The sequence below is a fragment of the Mirounga angustirostris genome, unplaced genomic scaffold (assembly GCF_029215605.1).
Source record: "Mirounga angustirostris isolate CCGP_5_RB_7025 unplaced genomic scaffold, mMirAng1.0.hap1 SCAF_4, whole genome shotgun sequence".
NCBI lineage: Eukaryota > Metazoa > Chordata > Mammalia > Carnivora > Phocidae > Mirounga > Mirounga angustirostris.
In genome coordinates, this window is record NW_026991712.1 from 177,051,750 (window position 1) to 177,076,843 (window position 25,094).

At 52.8% G+C, this 25,094-nt stretch overlaps 1 protein-coding gene across 1 annotated transcript in view; it reads right to left on the minus strand.

The window, feature by feature from the left end:
• Positions 1-2,386: 2,386 nt before the first annotated feature.
• Positions 2,387-25,094, minus strand: part of IGSF21 (immunoglobin superfamily member 21) — a 236,111-nt gene continuing 213,403 nt past the window's right edge. The window contains exons 5-10 of the mRNA XM_045895505.2: positions 15,329-15,444; positions 11,483-11,957; positions 4,394-4,479; positions 3,839-4,031; positions 3,412-3,450; positions 2,387-2,617 (exon numbers count right to left, since the gene is read on the minus strand). Coding sequence (XP_045751461.2) covers positions 2,544-2,617; positions 3,412-3,450; positions 3,839-4,031; positions 4,394-4,479; positions 11,483-11,957; positions 15,329-15,444 — 983 coding nt within the window. The 3' untranslated portion in view covers positions 2,387-2,543. The remainder of the gene's footprint in view (positions 2,618-3,411; positions 3,451-3,838; positions 4,032-4,393; positions 4,480-11,482; positions 11,958-15,328; positions 15,445-25,094) is intronic.

A 25,094-nucleotide genomic window follows, 5' to 3' on the forward strand; every position in this document is an offset into this window, starting at 1 on the left:
GATGGCACGATCTGTATCTCCCTGCCTGGCATCTGCCCAGGCCAGGGGGATGCTGGGAGTCTGTCAAATGAGTGATGAAGCGAGCAGAAAAAGAAATGAAGAATCCGTCTGCCCTCTGAGGCTGGGCTCTGCCCTACACATCCCTCCTTCCCTCCTTCCAATCCCAGGTTGAACAAACCACTATTTCCAGTCTGCTCAGGGCACCAAGTCCTCCAATTTAGAGCCCAGAGCAGGAGGCCACCCCATCCCCTGTGGCACTCAGCTGGCTTTCTTTGGGCGTGTCCCCTGCCACTTTATGCAGTTCATCCACTTGCTGCTGAGGTATTAATGCACTTCAGGGGTCAGTGGAGCCCAACGACCACACCGTTAATAGGGCAAAGCAATTCCAATTTCATGCCTACATGGGTTTCCCTCTATTAAGGCAAAGAGAGGGAACAAATCTTTCTTTTTTATTCCTTCCAGAAAACAGGCAAAGGCATTGGGTGACAGAGGCTTAAGTAAATTACTGGCAGGCAGCAGAGGGGGACAGGTGGCTCATGTGAGACAGAACAGAGCTTTGGGGAAGAAAGAAGTAGGATGAGGAGGCGGGCGGCACTGTGTGGTTGTCGCCTGCTGATCTGGCCTGGATGTTTATAGTGATGAACATCTGAGAGCCCCCAACACTTGAAAATCATCTGCTTCGGCATTGCTATCCACCTGCAACATGCAGGCATGCAAATATTTATTGAATGAATGGATCACATAGGGGGCCACAATGGCCCTAAGCCTGCCTCCTCCCCTATGTCCACACATTATGCAATGTGACTTTGCAGCTCTTCTCATCAAGAAGTCCAATCTAGGGGCACCTGCGTGGCTCAGTAGGTCAAGTGTCCAGCTCTCGATTTCAGCTCAGGTCGTGATCTCAGGGTCATGGGATCGAGCCCCGAGTCAGGCTCTGAGCTTGGCATGGAGTCTGCTTGAGATTCTCTCCCTCTACCCCTCCGCCTGCATGTGCACTCTCTCTTTCTCAATAACTAACTAAATAAAATCAAGTCCACTCTATTTCTCTACCCCTTAAAGCGGGGCTGGCCTTATGACTTGCACTGGTGAACAAAATCCAATAGAAGGGACAGGAGTGCAGGTTCCCCTGGACCACAAGAGGCCTGTGTGCTTCAGCTCTCTCTCTCTTGCTCCTCTGCTTCCCATGGGCTGGCCTGCTGGAGGATGATGGATGATATGGGGGCAGAGCTGAGTCATCCCATGGAAAGTGACCCTAGCCCAGGCAGCCCCCAGCTGACTGCAGATGCAAAAGGGAGCCCAGCCTCAATCAATCAGCTCAACCTGGCTCAGATCAGCTGCATAACGAAAATAATGAACAGCTGTCATTGTCGATGGTTGGGGATGTTTGTTACGCAGCAGCATTGTGGCAGTTGATAACTGCCACAAGGGCCACACGACAGTGTTCCTAATTAACCTGCAGCATTCACCACACTCCTTGGCCCATGGCACCTGCTTCATAAATATTGGTTGAATGAAGTAATGTACTTTGGGAAGCACTGATATAACTACTTGTCTTTTCCCACAGTACATAGTAAATTGTCCTACCTGTAAGCTTTTGCTCATTCCATTCCCTCTGTCTAGAATATTCTCCTCCATTCCCTGCCTGGCCAACCTCTCTTTTTGCTTCTGGCATCTGTTCATCTGACATCTGTTCTCTTTGGTTTCCTCTGACTCACCTCTCCTACCCCAGTGGAATGAATTTCTCCCAACTCAGTGCTCCAGAGCCCTGGGGAGGTGCCGAACGCTCATCACACTGACTTACCTTGGCTAGTTGGGTAAATGTTTTCCCCCCACTGGACCATGAGCTCCTTCAGGGTAATAGCACATCTTGCTCATCTCTGCAGCCGGGATGCCCAGCACAGGGCCTGGCCCATAGCAGGCCTTTGAGAGGTGCTGATCCATTCATTCATTCATTCATTCACTCACTCATTCACTCACTCGCTCACTCACTCGCTCACTCACTCAATAGCTGTTCAGCACCTGCCACATGCCAACGAGATCAGTGGAACAGCTTCATCCTGAGCATGAACATAGTCATAAATGTGTGTTGTTACATGCCACTGAAGTTTGGGTTGGTTTGTTTTGCCACACTATTGTGGTAACTGCTGACTATTACACTTGGCCCTGAAGAGTCTCAGATTTCCTGAGAGAGTCCGGCCACTTCCCATATCTGGTAGCTAAGATTGGGGTGAGGCAATGAGGTGCAGCTCCGCTCCCCTTCCTGGGAGGAGCACGTCTTCCATCTCTGCCATCACCCCCTCCCCAGAGCCCGTCCTGACACTGGGCACCAGGGGGGTACCAGCTGCTGCTATAGAATAAATGAAGAATTCAGAGCCCCAGACGAAGGTGGGGAAAATTGTTCTGTTTTAATTAAACTGACTGAAGAAGCCAGGACACAGACAGAAAGAGACTAAGAACAGACTGGAAATAGTTTAGAAAAGAAATGAAAACCGATCGCAGAGATGTCAGTGCTGGGCGGAGCGGTGGGAGCAGGGGCCGAGCCTTCACGTCAGCTCCAGGACCACTGTCAGGGCGAGCACCAAGGTGAGCCGGACGCCAGGAGGGCCAGAAGCAGAACCTGTGCCGGGCGGCAGGGTCAGGGTCAGGGTCGGGGCCGCTGACCCTGATGGGTGCGGCAGGGTGCGGATCCCCGAGTGGCAGAGCTTCAAAGGGCACCCCCGCCCCGCAAAGTCTGGATTCAGCAACAGGATGTGCTGGGTTCAAATCCCAGCTCTGCCACCTGTCCCACCAAACTTGGTGTGACCCTTTCCCTGTCCCAGGGCTGCTGGGCTGAGCCTGGTGGCCATGGGATCATCCAGTGGGGACCAGGTGTGGGGGCCTCCATTGTGAAATGTGTGATTGGCTCACTGTGAGGAGGGGAGGGCTGGTGGGCTGGGGAGCAGTGTCTGGGTGCCGTGGGGGTGGTGCTCAGGTTGGATGGCAGCTCAGGGAGGAGAGAATCAATGTCTCCAGCCAAGGCACCTGACTATGCTCTATGGAGTGGTCAAGAGCCCAGGGGGGCACAACTCTAAGGTCAATGCTGGACACATCCTCTTGGGGCCAGGGCACTAAGTTCTCTGAGCCAAGAGAGCTAGAGTCATCGTGGATAGTGGTGGTGGGGCAGGGGAGGGGGCACACTAGGTCCCTGGAAATCCCCACTGGCTGGTTTGGGGTGCTGAGTCCCCCATTTATTGCCTCAGCACCCACTCCTCACCACCTTTGACCCAGACTGCTGAACTAGAGGACATTCGCCTGCCTGAGGCTCGAGGGAAAGGCAAGGGTATACAAAGGGGTGGCTGGGGGGACCAGGACGTCCTGGAGCCTTGCAAATCACTTGATTTTAAGCAAGCAGCTCTGAGAGGGAGGACTTACCATTGGAGTCCTCTGTTCCTCTTGCAATATTTGGGTTTTCTGTTGGGAAGAATAGAAAGAGAACCAGATGGGGGCGGCATTCAGAACTCAGGAAAGGAGCTCCCCTGTACCCAGCACCTGCCATGTGGTATCACTACAGCTGAAAGCCTCTGTGTGTGTGGGGGGGGTAGTGTCAGCCCCATTTTACAGATGCAGAAACTGAGGGAGGTTAAGTGCTTGCCCATGGTTGCCCAGCTAGGAAGTGCTGGCTCTGGGATTTGACCCCAGAGCTCTCTGGTTTTCAGCACTGAACTCCAGTATTTCGTGTAAGGCATCCTCTCAGGGCAAATGTAGGGGACCCGGGCCCTTGATGCTCCCTCCTCCCTGGGACAGCTCCTGCCAGGGCTGCGCCTGGTCGTCCTTCCGGTCCCCAGTCGGGGCGGCGTACCAAATACGATGAGCCGGGTGTGTGTGTCGGTGGTGCCCAGGGGGTTCTGGGCCGTGCAGCGGTACATGGAGCCGTTGAGCTCGGCGGGAACCCGCTCCAACACCAGCTCCTTCCCATCAAACTCGGTGCTGCCATCCAGGAGGCGGCTGCCGACCCGTGTCCATGTGAACATGGGCTCCGGGAAGACTTCATTCTGTGTGGGTCAGGGCAGGGGGGGTCGGGTCACAGGAGGAACAGGAAGGGGCCAGAGGCCTCTGGAAGCGCAAGGCCATCGAGGGGTTGGGAATGGCTGCCCTGAACCCCAGGACGAGAAGGACTCTAGGACTTGACAGGACGTCAAGGTCCATGAGCTATGTCTGCTGAGTTCTGGATGGGTCAGCAAACATACGTACAAGTCTTGCCACTCCTTGTCAAAGCCAATTTTGCCCCATAGACCAGGACACCGAGGCCCGCTTGACTGAGCTGGAGGTCAAGCACGTGCTGCCTGGGATGACGTGCCCACCGGTGCCCCTCTCACCTCCCATCACCCTTCCAGATGCTCAGGGAGAGGCCGACCTGAAATCCATGGACCAGAATCCTCACTGTGTCCCCGACCCGGGCTCTGCTGGGCGTCATCATGATTTTGGGTCCTTTGGGGGCAACTGTAAGGAGAGGAAAGCCAGGTCAGAGAGTATTGTATGCAGGGATCACCCGCACCCGGCCTTGCCTCCTCCCTAGCCTCTCCTTCCAACTCGGCTCTCCCAGCAGAAATCAGAGAGCCAGCAGATGTGGGTGGTCTCCCAGGCCCTGCCAAGTTCATTCTCTGAGAACGAAACTAAAGGACTATTAATTAAACCACGAGCCATGCGTCTGAAGTGCCACATGGGGCTGCGGGTAGCATGGGTGGGAAGAGGGGGAGTGTGGGGAAGCCTTCGGCGGCCACCTCGGCCAGCCGGGGGAGAGGGGTGGGAAAAGGAGCCCTGACCCAGGCCGCCCAGGGCAGATTCTGGCCTAGTGCACGTGCCCTTGGGCCTGTCACTTCCCCTGCTCTCCGCAGGTACACAATGGCAACAATGTGAGCAGCTCCTGCCCACCCTGCTATGCTGGCTGTTAGGGAGGCGGCGGGCTGGAGGGCTAACATTTACCAAGAGCCTACTGCGCGCCCGGCCTTGTGCTTCACCTCGTGTAACTTCCCAACCTTCTGGATTGTCCCTGTAAGGAAGCCAAGGCCTGGCAAGGTGTGGGGCGGGGGTCAAGAAGCTTCCTCCCCTTCTTTATTAACCCTCAAGGCTGTGAAGCCGGTTTGCAGGTGGGAGCCCTGCATAGGGGAGGGTGGCCCTGGGTTATTTTGTCCGCTCTTTGTGTCCCGCTGGGATGGCAGTATCCTGCTGCAGCCAGCAGAAGGTGCCCAAGGGCACCCCCCCCAGAGAAGTGTGACCCCCTTTCCTGTCCAGGTCAGATTGCTCACTGCCCTGTGTGCCAGAGACCCCACCTGATCCTTCAGGCCGAGGCCTGGGCCTAGTGACTGAGGGGAGAGGGAGCCTAACATGCACGAGGCCCCATTTTAGCCCTACTCACCCACCCTGGTGCTTATGAGGCTGGGTACCACGAAACCCATTCTGCGGCCATAAACCCGGCCCTCAGGAGGGTCGTGGCTTGCCAGAGGTGTGGCCTCGCCACAGGCAAGGAGGTGGCAGGAGCAGGGCTTGGTGGCACACAGGTCTTCAGAGGGAGGCCTGGAGGCTGGGGGCGCTGGGGAAGAAGGGGAGGGCAGAAAGCTGTCTTCCACTTGGGCGGCCAGACTCCCTCCCTGGCTTTCTGAGCTGCCTGTTCCCAAGGTCTCCTATGTGGCGCTGACCCGAAGGACAGTGGGGGACAGGAGGGGGTTCTGCTCCACCCTCACTCTGAGCTCCATCCTGGCAGCTGTTGACCTACCAGCGCCTTTGCAGCAGATAGGCCTCCGCATGCCCCCTCACTGCCTATCAAATGTTGCTTCCACAAACCAGGCCCACTGCTGTCACCCTCCCCACTCCCACCCCCACCCTGAGAGCCACCAGAAGCTCCTGGCAGCTGAATCCTGCCCCCTTCCTTGCCTGCTCCTAAAACACAGCACTGAGAGTGACCAAAAGGAATGTTCTCAGCCCCTGGACTTTTCCTGCTCTCCACCCCTGGATACACAGAAAGAGTGGGGGTTCCAGAGCCCCAGGGTTGGGGCCTGGTCTTCTGCTCTCTGACGACCTGACTTGGATGTGTCAATTCAAATAGTTGGGCCTCAGTCTCCTTACCTATAAGTGGGGAGAATAGGCTACTATACTATTTGAGGAGTTGCTCTGAAAATAATAATGGGGGACAGATAGGAGACTATAATATGAAATGTAAAGTAGTGTGCATCTGCCCAGGGGAGTGCAAAAGATCCTGATTATATAAGTTGCCCTCTTTAACTCTCCTGAGCATTCTGCTGCAAGAACAGCCTTGTGAAATCTCATGGAAAAGTCCCTCTAGGCTTTTCCAGGAACTCTGGGTGTTCATTAAAACATCCATCCATCCATTCATCCACCCACCCACTCATCCATCCATCCACTTACACATCCATCCATCCATTCACCCACCCACTGACTCATCCATCCATCCATCCATTCATCCACCCACCCACTCATCCATCCATCCACTTACCCATCCATCCACCCACTCACCCACCCACTGATCCATCCAATCCATCCATCCATCCATCCATCCATCCACCCACCCATTGATCCATCCATCCATCCATCCATCCATACATGCATCCATCCATCCATCCATCCATCCATTCACCCATCCATTCATCCACTAATCCATGCATCCACTCACCATCCATCCATCCACCCACCCACTCATCCATCCATCCATTCATCGATCCATTCACCACCCACTCATCCATCCATCATCCATCCACCCACCCATCCATCCATCCACTCATCCATCCATCCATCCATCCATCATCCAGCCATCCATCCACTCACCCATCCATCCATCCACACACCCACTCATCCATCCATCCATCCACCCACCCACTCACCCATCCATCCACCCACCCACTCATCTATCTATCCACCCATTCATCCACCCACTGACTCATCCATCCATCCATCCACCCACCCACTCACGCAACCATCCATCATCCATCTATTCACCCATCCACTTATCCATCCATCCATCTACCCACTCATCCATACACCCATCCATCCATTCATTATCCATCTAACCATTTACCCATCCACCTACCTAACCACCCATCCATCCATTCATCATCCATCTATCCATCCACCCACCCTCTCATCCATTCATCATTTCATCATATCACTCATTCACTCACCCATCTAACCATTTTCCTTCCATCCATCCATCTATCCATCCATCCATCACAAACCTACCCATAGACCAACCATTCCACTCACCCACCCATTCATTCATCTGCTCTATACATGCAGTTCTTTATTGTACACCTAATCTGTGCAATTACTATGCAGGGCAATGTAGGGGATACAATGATGAATAATAACAATAGCTTATATTTACTGAGTACTTACTCTGTCTGTCACTATGCTAAGCACTTTATACATACTTGCCTTATTTAATCTTCACAACAACCCAGAAAAGTATGAATTAATTATTAAACAGGTGCTTACTAAGTAACATGTGAGGGATTGTTCTGAGCCTTGCACCATGTGAACAAGGCAGGTGGAGAAACTGCCCACACGGACTTTAAATTCCAGTGGGGGATCCAGGGAATAAAGAAACACATAATACACCTATAGGTTGAGATAAATGTAATACCAGAAAATAAAGCAAGGCAAGGAGTTGATGGGGTCAGGAGGAAGAGGCTGTTTGAGATAGGGTGTTCAAGGAAAGACCTGAGCAAGAGGGCTTGATTATTCTAGGCAGAAAAGAAAGCCAATGCAAAGTCACAGAGGTGGGCCCGAGCTGGGCATATTCACAGAAGAGTGAAGAGGACTCCATGGCTGGAAGAGATGGAGCAGAGGGGAGCGATGGGTGAACACTGCTGAGATTTGGTTTTAAATATAATGGCAGTCTTACAGGGAAATGCACTCTTTTTAAGAACACAATGTGACGAATCTTGATGTGAACACCTATGTAACCACCATCCCAAACTCTAGAACATTCCCATCCCGCCAGAAGGTTCCTTTATGCCTCCTTCCATCCTCCATAGGCAAATACTGTTCTGACTTCTAGCACCAGAGATTTTATGTTCTAGAAGTTTATTACATAAATGGAATCATGCTGTATGTACTCTGCTGTCTGGCTTGTTTTGCTTGGGATAATGTGTTTGAGCTCTGTCCCCATTGTTACATATAACAGGAGTTCAATTGTATTGATGAGAAGTAGTTCCTAGTACAAATATACCACAAATTTGTTCACCCATCTTCCTAATTATGGACATTTGGTTTACTTCTAGTTTTTATGGTTGCTGTCATGATGAATAAAGTGGCTACAAACATTCATGTCCAAATCTTTGTGGACATACGTTTCCATTTCTCTTGGGTAAACACTTGGGAGTGAAACTACTGGGTCATAAAGTAGGGGTGTTTTTATCTTGGTAAGCAACTGCTAAGAGTCCACCGTAGTGGTACTGTTTTATATTCTCAGCAGCAATGCGTGAGGGTTCTGACTGTTCTGCGTCCTTGTCGGCATTTGGTATCACCAGTTTTTCCAATGCTAGCCATTCTAGTCACTATGAAATGACATATCTCGCTGAGGCTTTAGTCTTCATTTTCCTGGTGACTAATGATATTATGCACCTTTAAAATGCTTATTGGTCCTCTCTATGTGTTCTTTTTTTTAAAATTGAGCTGTCTTGTCATTACTGATCTGTAGTAGTTCTTTATATATTCTGGATACAAGTCCTTTGTCATATATCTGTCTTGAGAGTATTTTCTCTCAGTCTGCAGTTTGCCTCTTCATGTTCCTAAAGGTGCCTTTTTATGAGCAGAGGCTCTGAATTTTGATTCAGGCTAATTTACCCATTTTCAGTTTTTCATTTGGTGCCTTTTGTGACCTTTTAAATAAATCCTGGCCTACCTCAACGTCACAAAGCTATATTCCCATGTTTTGCTTTAAAAGCATTATGTTGTTGGGTTTCACATTTGCGCCTGTGATCTCAAACTAACTCTTATGTGTATGCGAGGTAGGGGACTGGAGTCATTTTGTCCTTAAGTATCTCCAGTTGTTCAGAGCTGTCTGTTAAAAAAGACTTCTCTTTCCCCATCCAACAGCCCAGGGGCCTTCATCAAAAACCAATGGACTCTCTCTATGTGGGTCTATCTCTGGACTCTATTCTGTTCTATCAATCTATTTGTCTGCCATTGGAGGGTCTGGGGTGGGTGTGTATCTGTGTCATGATCTGATTTATACTTTAAGTAGATCAATCAGGACAAAGAACAGAAAAGGACAAGAGTGGGAGCAGAAAGACCAGGCTGGGGGGCTACCGTAAGAATCCAGATTGGGACTGATGGTGCTTGGATTGGGTGGTCGGAGAGGAAACCGTGAAAAGTGGCAGATGTGGGACAGGTTCTGAGGTGGGGCTGCCAGGGCTTAACGTTGGCTTGGAGGTGGGGTATGAGAAAAGAGCGGGAGAAGTGGGTGACTCCAAGGGTTCTGGCTCCATCGATAGGAAGAATGTAGTTGCCACCATCCATCCATCCGTGGGACCTCCTTCCATCCTCCATAGGCAAACACTGTTTGGCTCAGAGAGGGATGAGCTTGCACCGGGCATAGTCTCCTTGTGGGGAGTGGCACATCCCGGCCGTGGGAATAGCACGGATCAGAGAGAGGCATGCTCTGGTCTTTGTTGGCCTGATAGAGTCCAGAAATAGACCCACATAGAGAGAGTCCACATGGTTGGATTCTGTGCCCCAAGGTTGTCACCCTGCCCCTCCCACAGTCTCCCTGCCAAGGCCAGAGTGCAGGAGCCCCTCCACTCCCTCGGGACCCTCTGGTTCATAGCTCTCTCCACAGGTTACACCTACTGGCTCTGAGTGGCCTCACCACAGGCCCAGCAGGTGGGCAGTAGATTACAGTGGTGAAGAATGTGAGCCTGGGGTCAGACCTGGCCGGGTGACCTAAGGGGAGGTACTCCAAGGCTGGCTCCCCTCACTTATGACATTGGAATGAGGACAGCATCTCTCACTGCCCCAGAGGCTCACTGCAGAGGGGCAAGGAAAACTTGTGAGGAAATCATCTTGCATAGAACCTGGCTCCTGGCATTTGTGAGGTCCCAATTATTCACTCCATTCAACAGGTCAGAAAACTGATGTTCAGGGACCTGAGGCCTGAGGTCACACCAACAGACAGCAGCCAAGGGTGGATGGGAAGCCAGCCCTAGGGGCTCTACTCATCCACCCAATTTGGCCCCTGCACCTTGGTGGCCCTGCTGTGTCCCCCACTCCCCACTTCCCTGGGGTGCACACACATGCCCGTGCATGCCCATTGCCTGTCAGGGGGCCTTGCCCTTGCTCTGATGATGGAAGGTGAGATGCCCACCAACATGGCTCCTGTCAAGGGAACAGTCTGGGATCAAGGACAGGGCAGGTGAGTGCTTTAATCTGGTTTAGGGTGCAGGTGGGAAGGGGGTGGGGCAGGCCCGTGGCAGTACCCCCTCGTCACCGTCACTGAGGTGTGAGATGTGAACTGGAAGCTCACCCCTCTAGCTGCTCTGAAGTCCTTGTCTGGTCTTTCTCGCTCTCAGTGGGGGTGGGGCAGGGCACCATCCAGGCAAGCCACCACTTAGGCAAGAGGGGCAGGGGATGGCTTTCCTGGGGAAAAGCAGCCCAATGAAGGTTGAGGCTTCTCTGCCTCCCAGTCCGGAGCAGATTGTATCTTGAGGACGGGGCGGTTCAAATTCGAGAAAGAACAGTGGGAAGCACAGAGGGTCCAGAGAGAGCGGTGGGGGCAGGCTCTGTGTTGACAAGGTCCCAGCACAGAGCACCAGGCCTGGCTGTGGGGGCTGCTTGTGAAGTCTCTATGGAATGACAAGTGAACAGTGCTCAGGGGGCAGTGGCCCATGACAGTGGATTCATGAGGAGGCACAGTGAGAGGCTAAGAGCAAGACTCCAGGGCCATACTGTCCACCTCTGAACCCTTGTCTGCTTACCTTGAGCAGCTGAACCTTACCTGGTTCAGCAAACTTCTCTGACTCTCCATATTCTTGATCCCGACTGACCAAATTCCCCCGACCTCTTGTGTTCCTGACCCTGTCCAGCAAACTCCCCTGACTTCCCCTTAACCCCACATGTTCCCCGATCCAGCTCAGCAAACCTTCTAAAGAACCTCAGCTCTGGGGGCGCCTGGGTGGCTCCGTCGGTTAAGCGTCTGCCTTCAGCTCAGGTCATGATCCCGGGGTCCTGGGATCCAGCCCCATGATGGGCTCCCTGCTCAGCGGGGAGCCTGCTTCTCCCTCTCCCTCTGTGATCTCTCTCACTCATGTTCTCGCAAATAAATAAATAAAAAATCTTAAGAACCCCAGCTCTGATCTCAGTGCCTGATGCCCGTTTGCTCCATCTCCTTCCCACGTCCGTGGTGGCCAGTAAGCCAAGGACCCCACGCCCAGGCTCCCCGCCACCCAGCTCCGCAGGGGGGGCCTGCAGCACGGCACCCACCAAGTCTTACCCAGCGTGACCTCTGTCTGCATGGGCATCGACAGCGCGGGGTGCTTGACCTCACAGCTGAAGAGGGCCTCATTGTCGATCTGCGGGTTGAGCGCCCAGGTGAGCAGGGCACGCACCTCCACGGTGCCGTCACTGCCCAGGACGTGGCTGTGGCGCAGGAAGTAGATGGGCTCGTTGCTGTGGACCCAGCGTGGGAACTCGCGGCTCACCACCGTCTCTGGGACGTTCTCGGTGGTGGGCTGGAAGAGGATGCTGGGGTCCGGGGTCAGGCTACGGGCAGGGCGTTCTGTGTAGGGTCGCCCACCCCGGTTCTCGGCGTCCAGCAGGGACAGCGACCTCTGCATCTTGGTGTCATCCAGGTCACGGTGCAGGAGGCTGCGGAAGGGCCTGCTGTCCTGGAGGGGGTCAGAGCTTGCAGCCGGAGGCTCGGACAGGGGCACTGCTTCGATGGGTTCCCCATCGCGTTTAAAATAAACCTGAAATTGCAAGGAGGATGTGGGAGAGATTTTGTGGGAATGACCTGGCCCTCCGCATGGCATCTCAGAGGAACCGGCCACAGAATGCCACGTCTTCCAGGGCCTCCTCCTCCTTCCGGGGGGACTTCCCTTCCTTCCTTTCCCTCCAGCACCCCCAGCACGAAGGCAGCTCAGGTCCACGGGGACACCCAGCCACTGGCAGCAGAGGCTGAGCCTGTCTCCGTCTTTACCAGCAGGTGAGCCTCTCTGAGCCTGTTTCCTTGCTTGTAAAGGGGAATAAGAGCACCTACTCCTGGGTCGGGCCTGTTGGATGCTTAAGTGACACAGTGTCCTAAAACAGGGACCCACAGCAGCCCACCTGGGATGGCCCGTGGAAGAGGGAGGAGGTGGGCGGGCACCGGAGAGTAAGTGAGCCTTCGGAAGAAGAATGAAGAGGAAAGGATCTCCGCGTGGGAGCGTTTTGGAGGTTTGCGGGACCGGAAGGAGGTAAACAGGTGCGTGTGTGGGAGGGAGCGAGGTGCAGGGATGAGGCGAAAACACGGGTCTGCTTGCTTTCTCTGCTAATGGGGAATTCAAGTTCTGAGAGGCGGTATTTAATTTAATTTGCTGTCTTTTTATTTTGGTACATGCACCCAGAGGCCTGTGGGGATTGGGTGTATTTTTAATAAATCAGATAAATAAATCGATGGGAGACAGGGAGAGAAGGAGGGCAGGAAGCAGCTTTCTGAGGATGCTGGTGCAGGTGAGGGGAGGGAGGACGATGCTGAGGAGGGGGGGGGAGCTGGGGGAGGGGGAGGGGGGGCTGTGGGCAAGGCGGAGGGAGAGGTGGGGGTGGGAGAGGAGGAAGGGGGTTGAAATGTGGGACAGGGAGAATCTGTCAGAGTTTATAGCTCCAACAAAGAATCTCATATGCACATAACAACCTGTTTTGGAATTTTCTTTCTTTCTTTCTTTCTTTCTTTCTTTCTTTCTTTCTTTCTTTCTTTCTTTCTTTCTTTCTTCTTTCTTTCTTTCTTCCTTCCTTTCTTTCTTCCTTCCTTCCTTCCTTCCTTCTTTCTTTCTCTTTCTTTCTTTCTTTTTCTTTCTTCCTTCCTTCCTTCTTTCTTTCTCTTTCTTTCTTTCTTTCTTTCTCTCTCTCTCTTTCTTTCTTTCTTTCTTTCTTTCTTTCTTTCTTTCTTCTTTCTTTCTTTCTTTCTTCCTTCCTTTCTTTCTTTCTTTCTTTCTTTCTTCCTTTCTTTCTTTCTTTCTTCCTTCCTTCCTTCCTTCCTTCCTTCCTTCCTTCCTTCCTTCCTTCCTTCTTTCTTTCTCTTTCTTTCTTTCTTTCTTTCTTTCTTTCTTTCTTTCTTTCTTCCTTCCTTCCTTCCTTCCTTCCTTCTTTCTTTCTCTTTCTTTCTTTCTCTCTCTCTCTTTCTTTCTTTCTTTCTTTCTTTCTTTGAAAAGTGCTTCAAAAGCAGGTTTGTAATTTATACCAAAGAATTCTTTTAAGTTCTGACGTCCCAGGAAAATGTGAGATGCCTGGAATGTGGGGAATGAAGGATCATGTGTGTGTGTGTGTGTGTGTGTGTGTAGAGAGAGAGATGTCATTTACATCTATATCTATATTCAACCACATAGATATATGAAATTGAGTATTTTATTGCCATATCTTAAATGGCAGGAGCAGGGAGAGGCAGGGGGTGGGGAGTCTTCCCATAGCCCCAGGGCTGTAAGGAGTCTTTCTTTGTGCCCTCTGGAAAAGAAATTGTTCTTTGGAGAAAAAGACCAGCTTGTCTGATTATAGGGAGGCCAGACCTCTTTGGGTTCCAAAGGGGGAAACTCGGGGGCCATATCCTGCTCTCACCAATCACTGGGTTTGAAATTGCCTTTTTATCTGTCTCCTTGGAACTACAAGGTGGAGGGAGGTGGGCCTCACCACAGGCTTGTCTCTGCACCCCTGCCTACTGCCCAACCCGTGCCTGGGTCCACCTGCCTGTTTCTGTGTATTGGGTCTCTCTGCACCTGTTTACTGCCCTGCCCTGAGATGCTGGGTCTATCTGGGCCTATGTTCTGGGGTGAAGTTGGCCTGGGTCCCCAGGTCACCCCACTGCATCCTGCCTGTGAGACAGATCGGGGTCTAGAATGTCTCATCTCCCCACCTTGAACTCTCACCCTACCCATCCTCCACTCTAGCCCCAGTCCCTCACTAATCCTAGTGATGTATGAAACTCACAGGTGCAAGAGTTTTATCAATTCTCTTGAAGGAGGCCTGAGAGCATGTAGCCCATGGGTTCCCAATATGGATTCAGGGAACCCTAAGGGTTCCACACAGGTGCTTCAGGGGTCAATAAGGGCAGCTTGCCCTTTCTTCACTTTTAAATGTTTTATACATGAGGCTTCATGTGTTTCATTGAGACCAAACAGGTCCTGTTGCTTCTAAAAAAAGCTCAAAATTTGGGGGCACCTGGGTGGCTCAGTCCATTGAGCATCAGACTCTTGGTTTTGGCTCAGGTCAAGATCTCAGAGTCTTGAGATCAAGATCTGTGTAGGGCTTTGAGCTTAGCAGGGAGTCTGCTTGGGATTCTCTCTCCCTCCTCTCCCTTTGCCCTGCCCGACCCCCCCAACTCGTGCACTCTCTCTTGCTCTCTCTCTTTCTCTCTCAAATAAATAAATTTCTTTAAAGTTGAAAATTTTAATATTGTCCACTCCCTAAACCTCCTTGCAGAACCTGAGGAGCAGAGGAGAATCTTTCCGCTCAAGATCATTCAGTGCGTGTGGCAGGGCAGGGGCTAGAACCCAGTTCTCCAGCTTAGTGTCCCCACCCCTCAAAGTGGCCATGACGGTAACTTGTGCGCTGGGCTGACAGACCTCGAAGCAGTTAGGCTGAGTCTAATATGGGGTTGGCCCATTCTTTCTCTTCTCTTCCTTCTGTCCTTCCCCCTGCCTCCCTCCACAGTGGACTTGGAGCTGGAGGCCATGAACTTGAGGCTCATGTCTGTCAAGAACACTGGGTGACTCTGGACATGCCCTTTCCCCTCTCCGGGTCTCATTAGTCTCCATCCTGCTCAATAACTGGGGCAGGAGTGTGCTCGATGCCGAGCTCCCCTAAAGACCCACTGTGCAGTTCTGGGACTCCAGGGCTCAGAAGAAATGGGGCTGTCTGTGCTGGGATCTTGGGAGCAAGGCAGACACATGGACACCTGGGGGGGGGGCGGTCAGATGAGTGGACGGGGTCAGACCAGGGCGGATGGTGCAGAGCTAACTTATGGAGACCACACCCTCTCTCCTTCATTCTGCAAAGTGGGTGCCGTGGTGCCACCTCCAGCTGGACCAGCTGCCGAGAAGGGTGCTCCGGCAGGGGCTGAGGAGGAACTGGGCACTCCAGGGGTACTCACCATGGGCGCTGGTTTCCCGCCGGACACGATGCAGACCAGCGTGAAGTTCTGGGCTTGGTAGCGGCTGAAGGGGGCTGGCATGTCCGCGGCCAGCACTTCGATGGAGGTTGGGGGAGCTACCCAAGAGGGAAGCACAGCAAGACAGAGGTTTAATGAAAGATTTGGGAAGAGTTCACTGACGACCTAAGCCTGAGGAAGTGACGCTGTGACCTGAGGAAGCAAAGAGCAGCTGGAGGACAAGTGCGGCAGGTGGAGGGAACCGCACGTGCAAAGGTCTGCCGCACGTCGGCCCAGGGCAGGGGATGGTGGGAGGCAGGCCGGGGTGCGCAAGGAGCTGGGGATGGGATGAAGTGGTGCCCAAGGGGGGCCGGGTGATACGCAGGGTGTGGAACAGAGCAGCTGATGGTCGGTTAGCGCTTGCAGTGGTATGCTGGGGCCAGGTCCTACCAGCTCAGGAGACCCAAATGCGCCCTTTTTAGGACTGTTGTCAAGCAGTTGATGGGCGGCTGGTAGCCTGAAATCGGCCACAGCAGGCGTCTTTACACCACAGAAATTGGCCGCCACTACAAATCAGGGCTTTCTGTGTGTTTCCTTCTTCTGCCCCAGCTCCCAGGGCAGGGGTTTCCCAGCACACCGCTGGTTATGAGTTTTCTCCTTTGTCCTGAGAGGAGTGGGGAGCCATTGAAGGATTTTAGGCAAGAGCAGCGACACAATCTGAGTTGCATTTTGGAGACTGAAAACACAGAGGGTGACTCAGGATAGACAGGCTGGCCATTTAGAGCAAGATGAGGACAGTAGAGAGAGTAGATGACTTTGAGAGACATTTGGGGCCAAGAGCTGCTTCTTTCCTTTCTTTCTGGAAGTTGGCTTATTTGGGCTGGTCCCGCCTCCCACCGGCTCACTCTGCTCTGCTCACCCACCACCCCTGGCTGATGCGACAAAGCCAGAGCTCCTGGGCACCGGGGGGTGTTGGAAAGGACACAGACAGAGCCATCGGGAACTCCTGGGTCCAAATCCCAGCCACGTCACCACACCTATATGTCCTTGGGCAAGTTACCAAAACCGTGAGCCTCAGTTCCCCAATTTGCTAAACGCGAGTCAAACTGGGCAGACGTATGTGAAGGATGGGCCAGGTACTAGATGTGAAAGGACTCAGCGCAGGGTAGGCATCTGCTCTTCTCATGGTTCCCACTATAATGTTTCCAGCCACCTTGTGTTCAGCCAGGACAGGAGCTAGAATCTGAGAACTTCACTTGGGAAAGACTGTCCGTTTTGGCTTATCCAGCCTTGGATCAAGTGCGGCGGGGGAAGCAGAGAGAATGAATTGCCGTGGGTCTTTCCTTCCTGCAGGGGGTTTTCACTCTAGTTAAGTTTAATTAAGTTTGACAAACATTTCCTGACACCTACTCGGGGCCAGGCATGGCGCCCAGGCGCCCGCTGTAGGCACCCAGCAATGAAACACAGTGACGAGAAGCCCACGGGCTGGGGTTGGAGGGAGGGATGGTGACAGCCGCTGGCAACTCTATTTTGAGGTCCTAGTGAAACGAAGCCAGGTATGAGCCATTCATTCATTCATTCAGGCAACAGCCCATGCTGTGCTATCGGCAAGGGAAGCGGAACGAACGGGAAACGATGAGAGAACAATAGATGCAGAATTGTAATTAAGTATAAGATTGTAGGAAACAGATGGTAAGTGGGGTAGGAATTCGGAGAGGGGAAACATACACCGCAACACGTCCATTACCCACAAGTCCCAGAGTCTGCAATCTAACTTTTCTCGAACTCCAGCCAAACACCTGGGGCCCCACCGCAAGAGCCGACGATTGGCCAACACTTAGGAGCCAGGAGCTGTTCTAAGGTCTTAGCGTGGGTGAATTCATTTCATCCTCCCCATCAGCCTAAGAGGTGGGTTTATTTATTCCCTTTTTACAGATGGCAAAGTTAAGAGGTGCAGGAAATCGCCAGCAGTTCACAGAGTCAGGATTTGAACCCGAGCGCCCCGACTCTGACGTGAGGCTGTGCCACCTCGGTCTTTGGAAAGAAGAAAGGAGCTCGTATTTACCTTTAGCCTTAAGTGTGCACATCTGAGCTGCAGGAACACGCATTTACTGGCACAGCTCAGCCTTCATGGATGCCTTGTCATGCAGACCCCTCGGGAGCTCTCCGGTGGGGGGCTCTACTTACCTCGGCTACCCCAGTGACGAAGGGACCATGCCAATTCGAGCTGTAGCATAAAACTCTGGTACCACTCGTGGTGTACATGCAGGTGTAAGTATACCCTGCAAGAATCCTGCAGGCTCAGAAATGGCAGGGCCACCTTCAATGTCACTCATTCTTTCTCACTTTCATCGAGACCCTTAGAACCTTCCTTATAGGATGGCTTTGAGGAGCAGACGACAGGATGCTAACAAGATGCCTGGCAATGCAGTGTGATTTGCATCACCATGATCCGGGAGGTGGTTCAGGGCAGGAGTTAAAACTGTGGGCTGTACATCAGACTACCCAGAGTTCAAGGACCAGCTGTACCACTTACGGGCTGTACCACCTCGGGCGAGTGGTTTGACCTCTCTGAACCTCAAGTTCCTTATCCGCAAAATGGAATTACATGGTACTTGTGATGATTGGATGAAAGGTGTTCTGAAAGTGCACCCAATACATGACAGTTGCACTTATTAGCAGGGTTATTTACTAACATTCTTTCCTGAGGCTCCTTGCTACTGGCCCAGAGAATAAAAGGTCTCCGCCTTTGGGACACCCACAGTTTAGTGAGAAGACCAGAAGATGCCCTGGATTGACACCTTCCAACATAATAGTCAACTCACCCCATGTGGCTGTTGAGCACTTGAAATGTGGCTTTTTTGAGTTCCTCTGTGTAAGGGTAAATACGCACGGACTTTTGAAGACCATTTTAAAAAGAATGTTAAATATATCACTAATATTTTATATTGAAATATAAATTTCAATTGAAATTTTATATGGTGAAACTGTTTGGGCTCTACTGGATGTAATAAATATATTATTAAATTTAATTCACCTTTATATACTTTCTCAATGTGGTGATTAGGAAACTCACAATTATAAATGTGGCTTGCATGATGTTTCTACTGGATAACACTGGTCTAGACTTTCCATTTTACAGGTAAGTAAACTTGCCTACAGTCACACTGTAAGTCAGTGGCAGAGTCTAGACTGGCACTCAGGACTTCCAAATCCTGGCCAGGTTTCTTTGCAGAGCACGAACGCCCCCCTTCCCCCCCAATGCGCACACACACACACACACACACATCTGTGCGTGCACACATCCCCGTTCTGGAGATCTGCACCCACGTCATGAAAGCTGCCCACGCAGACCCTGATTGGGAGATGTGTTCCTGTCCCTCGTTATATTTCTGAGCAGGTGTTAGCAATATGTACAGTTAATCAAGCTCATAAGAAAATAACAGATTTCAGTTGTATGGACGATGACACAGCAGAGCTGCTAATATCAGCGTGGACAGCCCCGGCTTCCCACACTCTCCCCACCAACATATTCCTCAGTCTCTGTGTCTCAGGGAAATGTCACTCTGCATCTCGCCTCCTGTCTCCTGGTGGAGGGTTCTGGGTGCAGGCAGTCAGGGAGCTGTCTATACCTGGGAGCCCCTGGCTGTTTATGGATTCTTCCATGCACACATCACATCATCCTTTCCCCCTCCTCCTCCCCTTCCTGTCTCTGGACTAAGTACAGCACTCCTTCCCCCTGCTGCATCCTCATCCCCGCCTCCCTCTCCGCCTCCACCCCCTTCCCCACTTGTGCCCCTTCCCATCCTCATCCCGGTCCTCACTCTGTCTCCCCAACCCCATCTCCATGCTCATCTCCACGTCCGTCCCTCTTACAATCTCTGACCAAGGTCAAAGCAAGCACCCCCCCCCCATGTGCCCCATGCCTGGGATAGATCCCGTGGCCCCGGGAACAGTGTCCAGTCAAAGGCAGATGGCCAGCTGCAGGCACGGGTATAAATTCCATGCAACTTCCTGGACAAGAACAATCCCGGGTTCCAAGCTGGGCTCCAGAACCGGCAGTATAAAGCCGGCCACCGGGCTGTGATCCCTGTGGCATATAATGGCAAAGAATCAGCACAGACCCCTGGCTTGTCGGTCTCCCCCTCCCCCACTCTTCTGCGACATATCCAGTGCACCCACCAAAAGCGGCTCTTTTTGCGTGGACTCTGTGGATGTATCTTCCGAGGTCTCTGTGCTGGTGCAGTGGTCTCCTGGGGGGGGGTGGCGGGGGGAGCGCCCACTTGCACCATTTACCTGTAACGACCCTCCTCAGGGGAGGAGACACGGAGCAGGCATATTTGGATTGGGGAGGGGATACATGGCAGCAGTCCTGGTGGTGAGAATCTAGACTTGAGCAGAGCTTCAGAATTGACAAGCCGCTTCCAGACACATGGCCAGCCCTGGGCAAGGGGAAGCCCCTCGGCTCTACACATCCATGGTCAAACAAAGACCACACACCATAAAACACCCCTGAATCCCCGGACCCCAAGTCAAGCCAGCCAACTTCCCGGTTTTGTTTGACTCTGTCTTAAGGAGAGAGGATTGCACCTGGAAGTTTCCTGGACCAATTTTTGTCTAGCGTCAGGAAAGGTAACGCAGCTCCCCGGCTGCCTCAGCCAACCTCTGCTGCCCCATTCCTTGGCCAGCCCGGGAGGGAGGGCCTGCGGTTGTTTTATTCTTGACAGTTAACATTGACACAGGGAGGTAATGGTTGGGTGATCAGTTTTATGAAATTAACTCTGAAATATTGCCTGTCTTTTATCTTGAAAGCAGAACTTTGTTTTGGTCATCGTAACTCACTTTGAAGATAATGTGATGGCTCTTGGCTCTGTAAATCATCCTGTGGCCTTTGAAATTTGGGAACACAAACCTGTCCTTCCACAAACCCCAGCAGGCCTGTGTTGAACTGTATCTACTGGAGTTAAAGTCTCTCCCCACCCGTGAGGTCCTCCCCGGCCCCCGGCTCAGAGTCACGCCAAGTGTCCAGCGCAGGCTCTGTACCAACATCCCATGGGACCATGGGCAAGTCCACTGACCCACCAGGCGCCAGTCCTCCCATCTGTAAAATGGGTTCAATAAAACATACCCTGCTAACGTTTCCGCTTCCAGGATTGAGAGGAGAAGCAAAAGAGAAAATGGACACAAAGTGTCCATAAGGACAACAAAGTGCTGTACAAACAGAAAGGATTATGCATATGACCCCTTCGACTGCCCACACCCCTCCCTGGGCTGAGGGAGCTCCTTTCCCTTCCAGGAGTGGCCTGTGTCTAGAGGAGGGGATCGCCTCTCCCATTCCCTGGGTCCCACGGTGTGATGGTGAGGAGCACACTCCTGCTCTGGGTGTCATTTATCATGGGGTGGTAATCAATTAGATTTGGGGAGGGGTGGGGGAAGAAAAAGACAAGTTCAAAATTATATTATTTGCAAAAATCCATTCTTTCCTCTCAGCATGCCTGCTCTATTGACTGCCTTCCTTTCAATCAGCGACCATCATTATACCGCATTTCCAAAAAAAAAGAAAAAAGAAAAAAGAAAGCCACCCTCAACATAGAAGTGTCTGTGCATGAGTATAAATGCCCCTCCACATTCTCTATTTTAATTTCTTCCCCTTTTTGGGGGGTCCCCCATTTCAGTTTCTTTCCATCCTCTCTACCGGTATCTCCCACTTCCATAAGGTGCCGCTCAAAGGAGCACCTCCTCCAGGCAGCCACCCTGCTCCAGCCACACTGAGCTGCCCAAGGTTCCTTCCGCACGTCGCTCGCCTCCCCTGTGCCCTGCACAAATCAGTCCTTCTGCTGGTTAACTCCGCCTCTTCCTTTAGGGCTGGCCTCAGGTGCTGCCTCCTCCAGGCAGTCTTCCAGGACTTCACCAGACTGGGTTAGGGCTTATCCTCTGGATGGCTGGAACATTCTGCTCTTGTCATTCACACCGGTGCTTGTCATTCTGTCCTGGGTCCACGTATGTTTCTCCACGAGACTGTGCTCCTTGAAGTCTGGAGCTTTGTTTTTCTTCCACTTAACCTCAGAGCTAGCGCAGGCCTGCCACACAGGAGTTCAAGTTCAAATCCTGTTTCCTTCCTTCCTTCGTCAGGCACATAGCCCGTTTGTGGAAGGAATCCCATGAGACCTTACAATGCTATGGACCCTGCCTTGCCTTGACCAAGGCCATCACCCCATCACCATGCTCCAAACACACTGAGAATTGGGGGGGGTGGTCCATGAACACCCTAAGCTCCTTCAAACCCCAGGGCCTCTGCATTTGCTGCTGACTTCCGCTTAGTTTTTTGCATGGTGGGTCTTGCTCATCTGTCAAGTATCAGCTCAAATGTCACCTCCCCATCTAAGCTGGGTCCATTTATTCTCTGTCATAGCACTCTGCCATTTCTTCACAAAGCACATCTTAATGTTCAATTATTTCATATATCTGTTTGCATCTGGTCTTTTTCTCTGACACCCCCGCTAGAACGTGAGCACCAGGGAGGCAGGGGAGCTTCCTGTCTATGGTCATATCCCAAGCACCGGACACACAGGATTTGCTCAAAAAATATTTGTCACATGAATGAGTGAAAGAGTGGGGAGAGGGCCCCAATCTATGGGGTGTGCCCTCCCATCCCTGCCCCATTTGGAAAGGGCTGAAATCTCTGGCCCCTCCCAAGACCCTCCCTCCTAGCAGAAGCCCGAGGAGAAGGAGGCAGACCCCACCCGTGGGAGGGGGACTCCAGCAAGAAAAAGAGAGGGGAAAAGCACAACTCTTTGGTTTATGGGAAAATTAAATATTGAACTGAGTAGTAACAACAGCCAAGGGAAAAACAACCTGACAAAAAGCCCCCAAATGGAGCCACCATCAGTGACAAGAGAGATAAATGCAGCATCTGGGCTCATGGGCTGCAACGGGCCCGCTATGTGGCAGCCGCCGAGCAGGGCCCACCGCCCCCTCCAACTTGACAGGGCTGCCCAGGGGCTGAGGCAATGGTGAGGGATCTGGGTCTAGGTCATCACCAGTGTGGGCGGCCACTGCCTGGGACCCTCCCTGCCCGGGGATGGGGGGGCCCTTCTGAGTGGACAGGGGTCATGGGGGAACCTCCGGCGGCTGCAGGCATAATCCACCCACCCGTTTCCCCTCGGCGGGAGCTCGCTGCCAACACCCATTCACCTGCCTCGCCCCTCCCCTGGCTGGTATTGCGCTTTGGCAGTGGTAGAAGACGAGGTTAACAACCCCAGCTGGGGGCTCTGGCTGACTGCTCTCGGGGAGCGGGGGGGAGCGGAGCGCAGCATGTGAAGCGGAGAATCGGTGAGGCTGGGCAGAACGCGCTGCAACTCTGGTTACTGCTGATAGAGAAATAAAATCCCGCACACACACACACACACACACACACACTCAAAGGGGTGGTGGTGGGGAGGCCAGGCCACAGGTTTTAGTGTTGGATCTGGATTTGTATTCTGGTGCAAAATAGTAGAGTATACCTTTAACGTGGTGGCTCTCCAAGTGTGTTCCCTGGGCCAGCAGCATCGGCCTTACCTGGAGCTTGTTGAACTTCCCAAGCCCGCTTCTAGACCTGCTGAATCAGAACCCGGGGGAGAGAGGGGGGATGCGCAGGGGGAGGGCCCAGCCATCTGAAGCCTTCCGGGAGATTCTAATGCAAGCTCAGTGTGAGAACCACTCTTTTTGACTTTTGTGAGCCTCCGTCTGTTCACCCCGAAGTTAGGGGTAATAAGATCCACTCGGTGGTGGTGTTCTGGGCACCAAGGACTTGGTCCACAGTAGGTGCTCAGTGAACGGTGGAAATAATTACTGGCTGGGAGAACAAGACCCAGGGGAATTAGCGAGCCTCAATCGGCTGCTCCTGGCCCAGCACACAGGCCAAGGGTAGAACTCTCTGGGGACTCCAGCTCTGTGCAATGAGTCAAAGGACCTCAAATCCCCAAAGCCCCCCCGCCCCCCGCCTTCACAAGCAGATCAACTTTGGGTTCATGCCTTGATTGGATGCTTCTCAGTGCCCCCAGTTTTCTGATTGGCCTCCTAGGACGCCAGTCCCATGTGGGCCCTCCCCATGCCTGGGGGTGCCTGGCTGGAGGCAGTCTGCCCAGCCGCCTCTCTGCAGCCGCTCAGCCCCTCCACGCCATTGTCGTTTATGTGGTAATAGAGCCAATGTGTTCAGGCCCATGATAGGTGCCATTTCTGCAGAGATGAAATCTATGGGGTGTGACATGAATCCGTTTTAAATAGCAGCAAGGCTGGCTATTTGGAGGATGTTTTCAATGTATCCCAGAGGTATATATTACACACATGGGCGATTTCACCAGGTGCCATATTTGCAGCTTTATGAAAGATGCCTGCAGAAGCCTGCGGAAGCCTGGGGAGGGAGGCCCTAGTAAGTGGGGAAGCACATTCAAGATCTGGCCAGGGGCAGCGGCACCCAGCTCAGGTTCTTCCAGCTCAAGTTCAAGTTCAGCCTGCTTTATACTTTTCTCCCCCCACCCCACACCCACCGGAGGGCAGTGGAGCTGCTGGAGCTTGGAGACCTCCCTTTTTCCCTCAGCAAAACCTCTGTCCATTCCAGCAGAACTAAACTGAACCCCAAGCACTGGGGCCTTTGTGTTCTGGGGCTCAGAACAGGGCTCACCCTTGACCTTGCCCGCCCAGGGCCTGGGGCACCTGGCCCTGACGTACCACCCTCCTGTCCACAGTCAGTGCAACCCTTAGGCTGCTGCTAGCTTCCTGGTCTCATCCACAGAGCGAGGATGACACCAGTGTCACCGGTCTATGCGGGGCGCTTGTGGGGACTGAAGAACATGGCAGGTGCCACCCCAGCCAAGCTCCCAGCAGAACCCCAGCTCCCTCACCCCACCCATTCACACCCCCCCCCCCCCCAGCACAGAGCCCTCTTTTCCAGCAGGAGATTTCTCGGGGGCCTCTGCCACCGAGTCTCCCTGCTCTCTTAGCATCTCAGGATTGATTTCCTGAGTCAGAGGGCAGGGAAATCATTCTTGCCACTTGCTTCTCATAAAGCAAATTCCGGAGGGGAGACAAGGCGGGAAGGGAGGGGAGGAGCTGTGGACAAGGGGCATTTGGTGGGATGGGGACTGTGCATGTTTTCTCTCTGACATTTTAGGATGAAAGTTTTCAAACCTAGGAAGAAGTTCAAATAACTGTCCAAGGACCATTCCCGAACCCACCACCCAGGTTCTAGGATGAACATTTAATTGCACTTGTTTCGTCGCGCATCTATGAGATGGTGTCTTTTTAAAGAACTGGGAGAGGCAGAGTCAAGCTTCATTCCCAACAGGACCAACTCTTGGCCAGGGCGGAGGGGCTTGATTTGGGGGAGGTGGTCGCAGAGATCTGGCACACGTGGCCTCCCCCGCTGGCCTTGCTGGGGCCGCCTCTCTGACCCGTCTAACCTCATCCCTCACCAAGTTCATCCCCACCTCGGTTCTCTCATCTGTAAAATGGGGATTGCAAGCGTACTTAGTCACAGGCGTTGGTACCTAGTCACAGTACCGATGAGTCACAGGGCCGTGGTGAGGATGAGCTGAGCTCACGTTGGTGAAGTGCCTTGCAGGACGCCTGGTGCGGGCGAGCCCATATTCCCACTGGCCATCCTATTTGTAAACAGCAACCTCCATCCCTGGCCGGCACTTCTCACTCTGGCCACTGGCCTGGGAGCTCCTCGTGCCAGGGATGCGGGTTCGTCCTGCTGCAGTTCTCAGCCAGTGTGCGCTGAGTT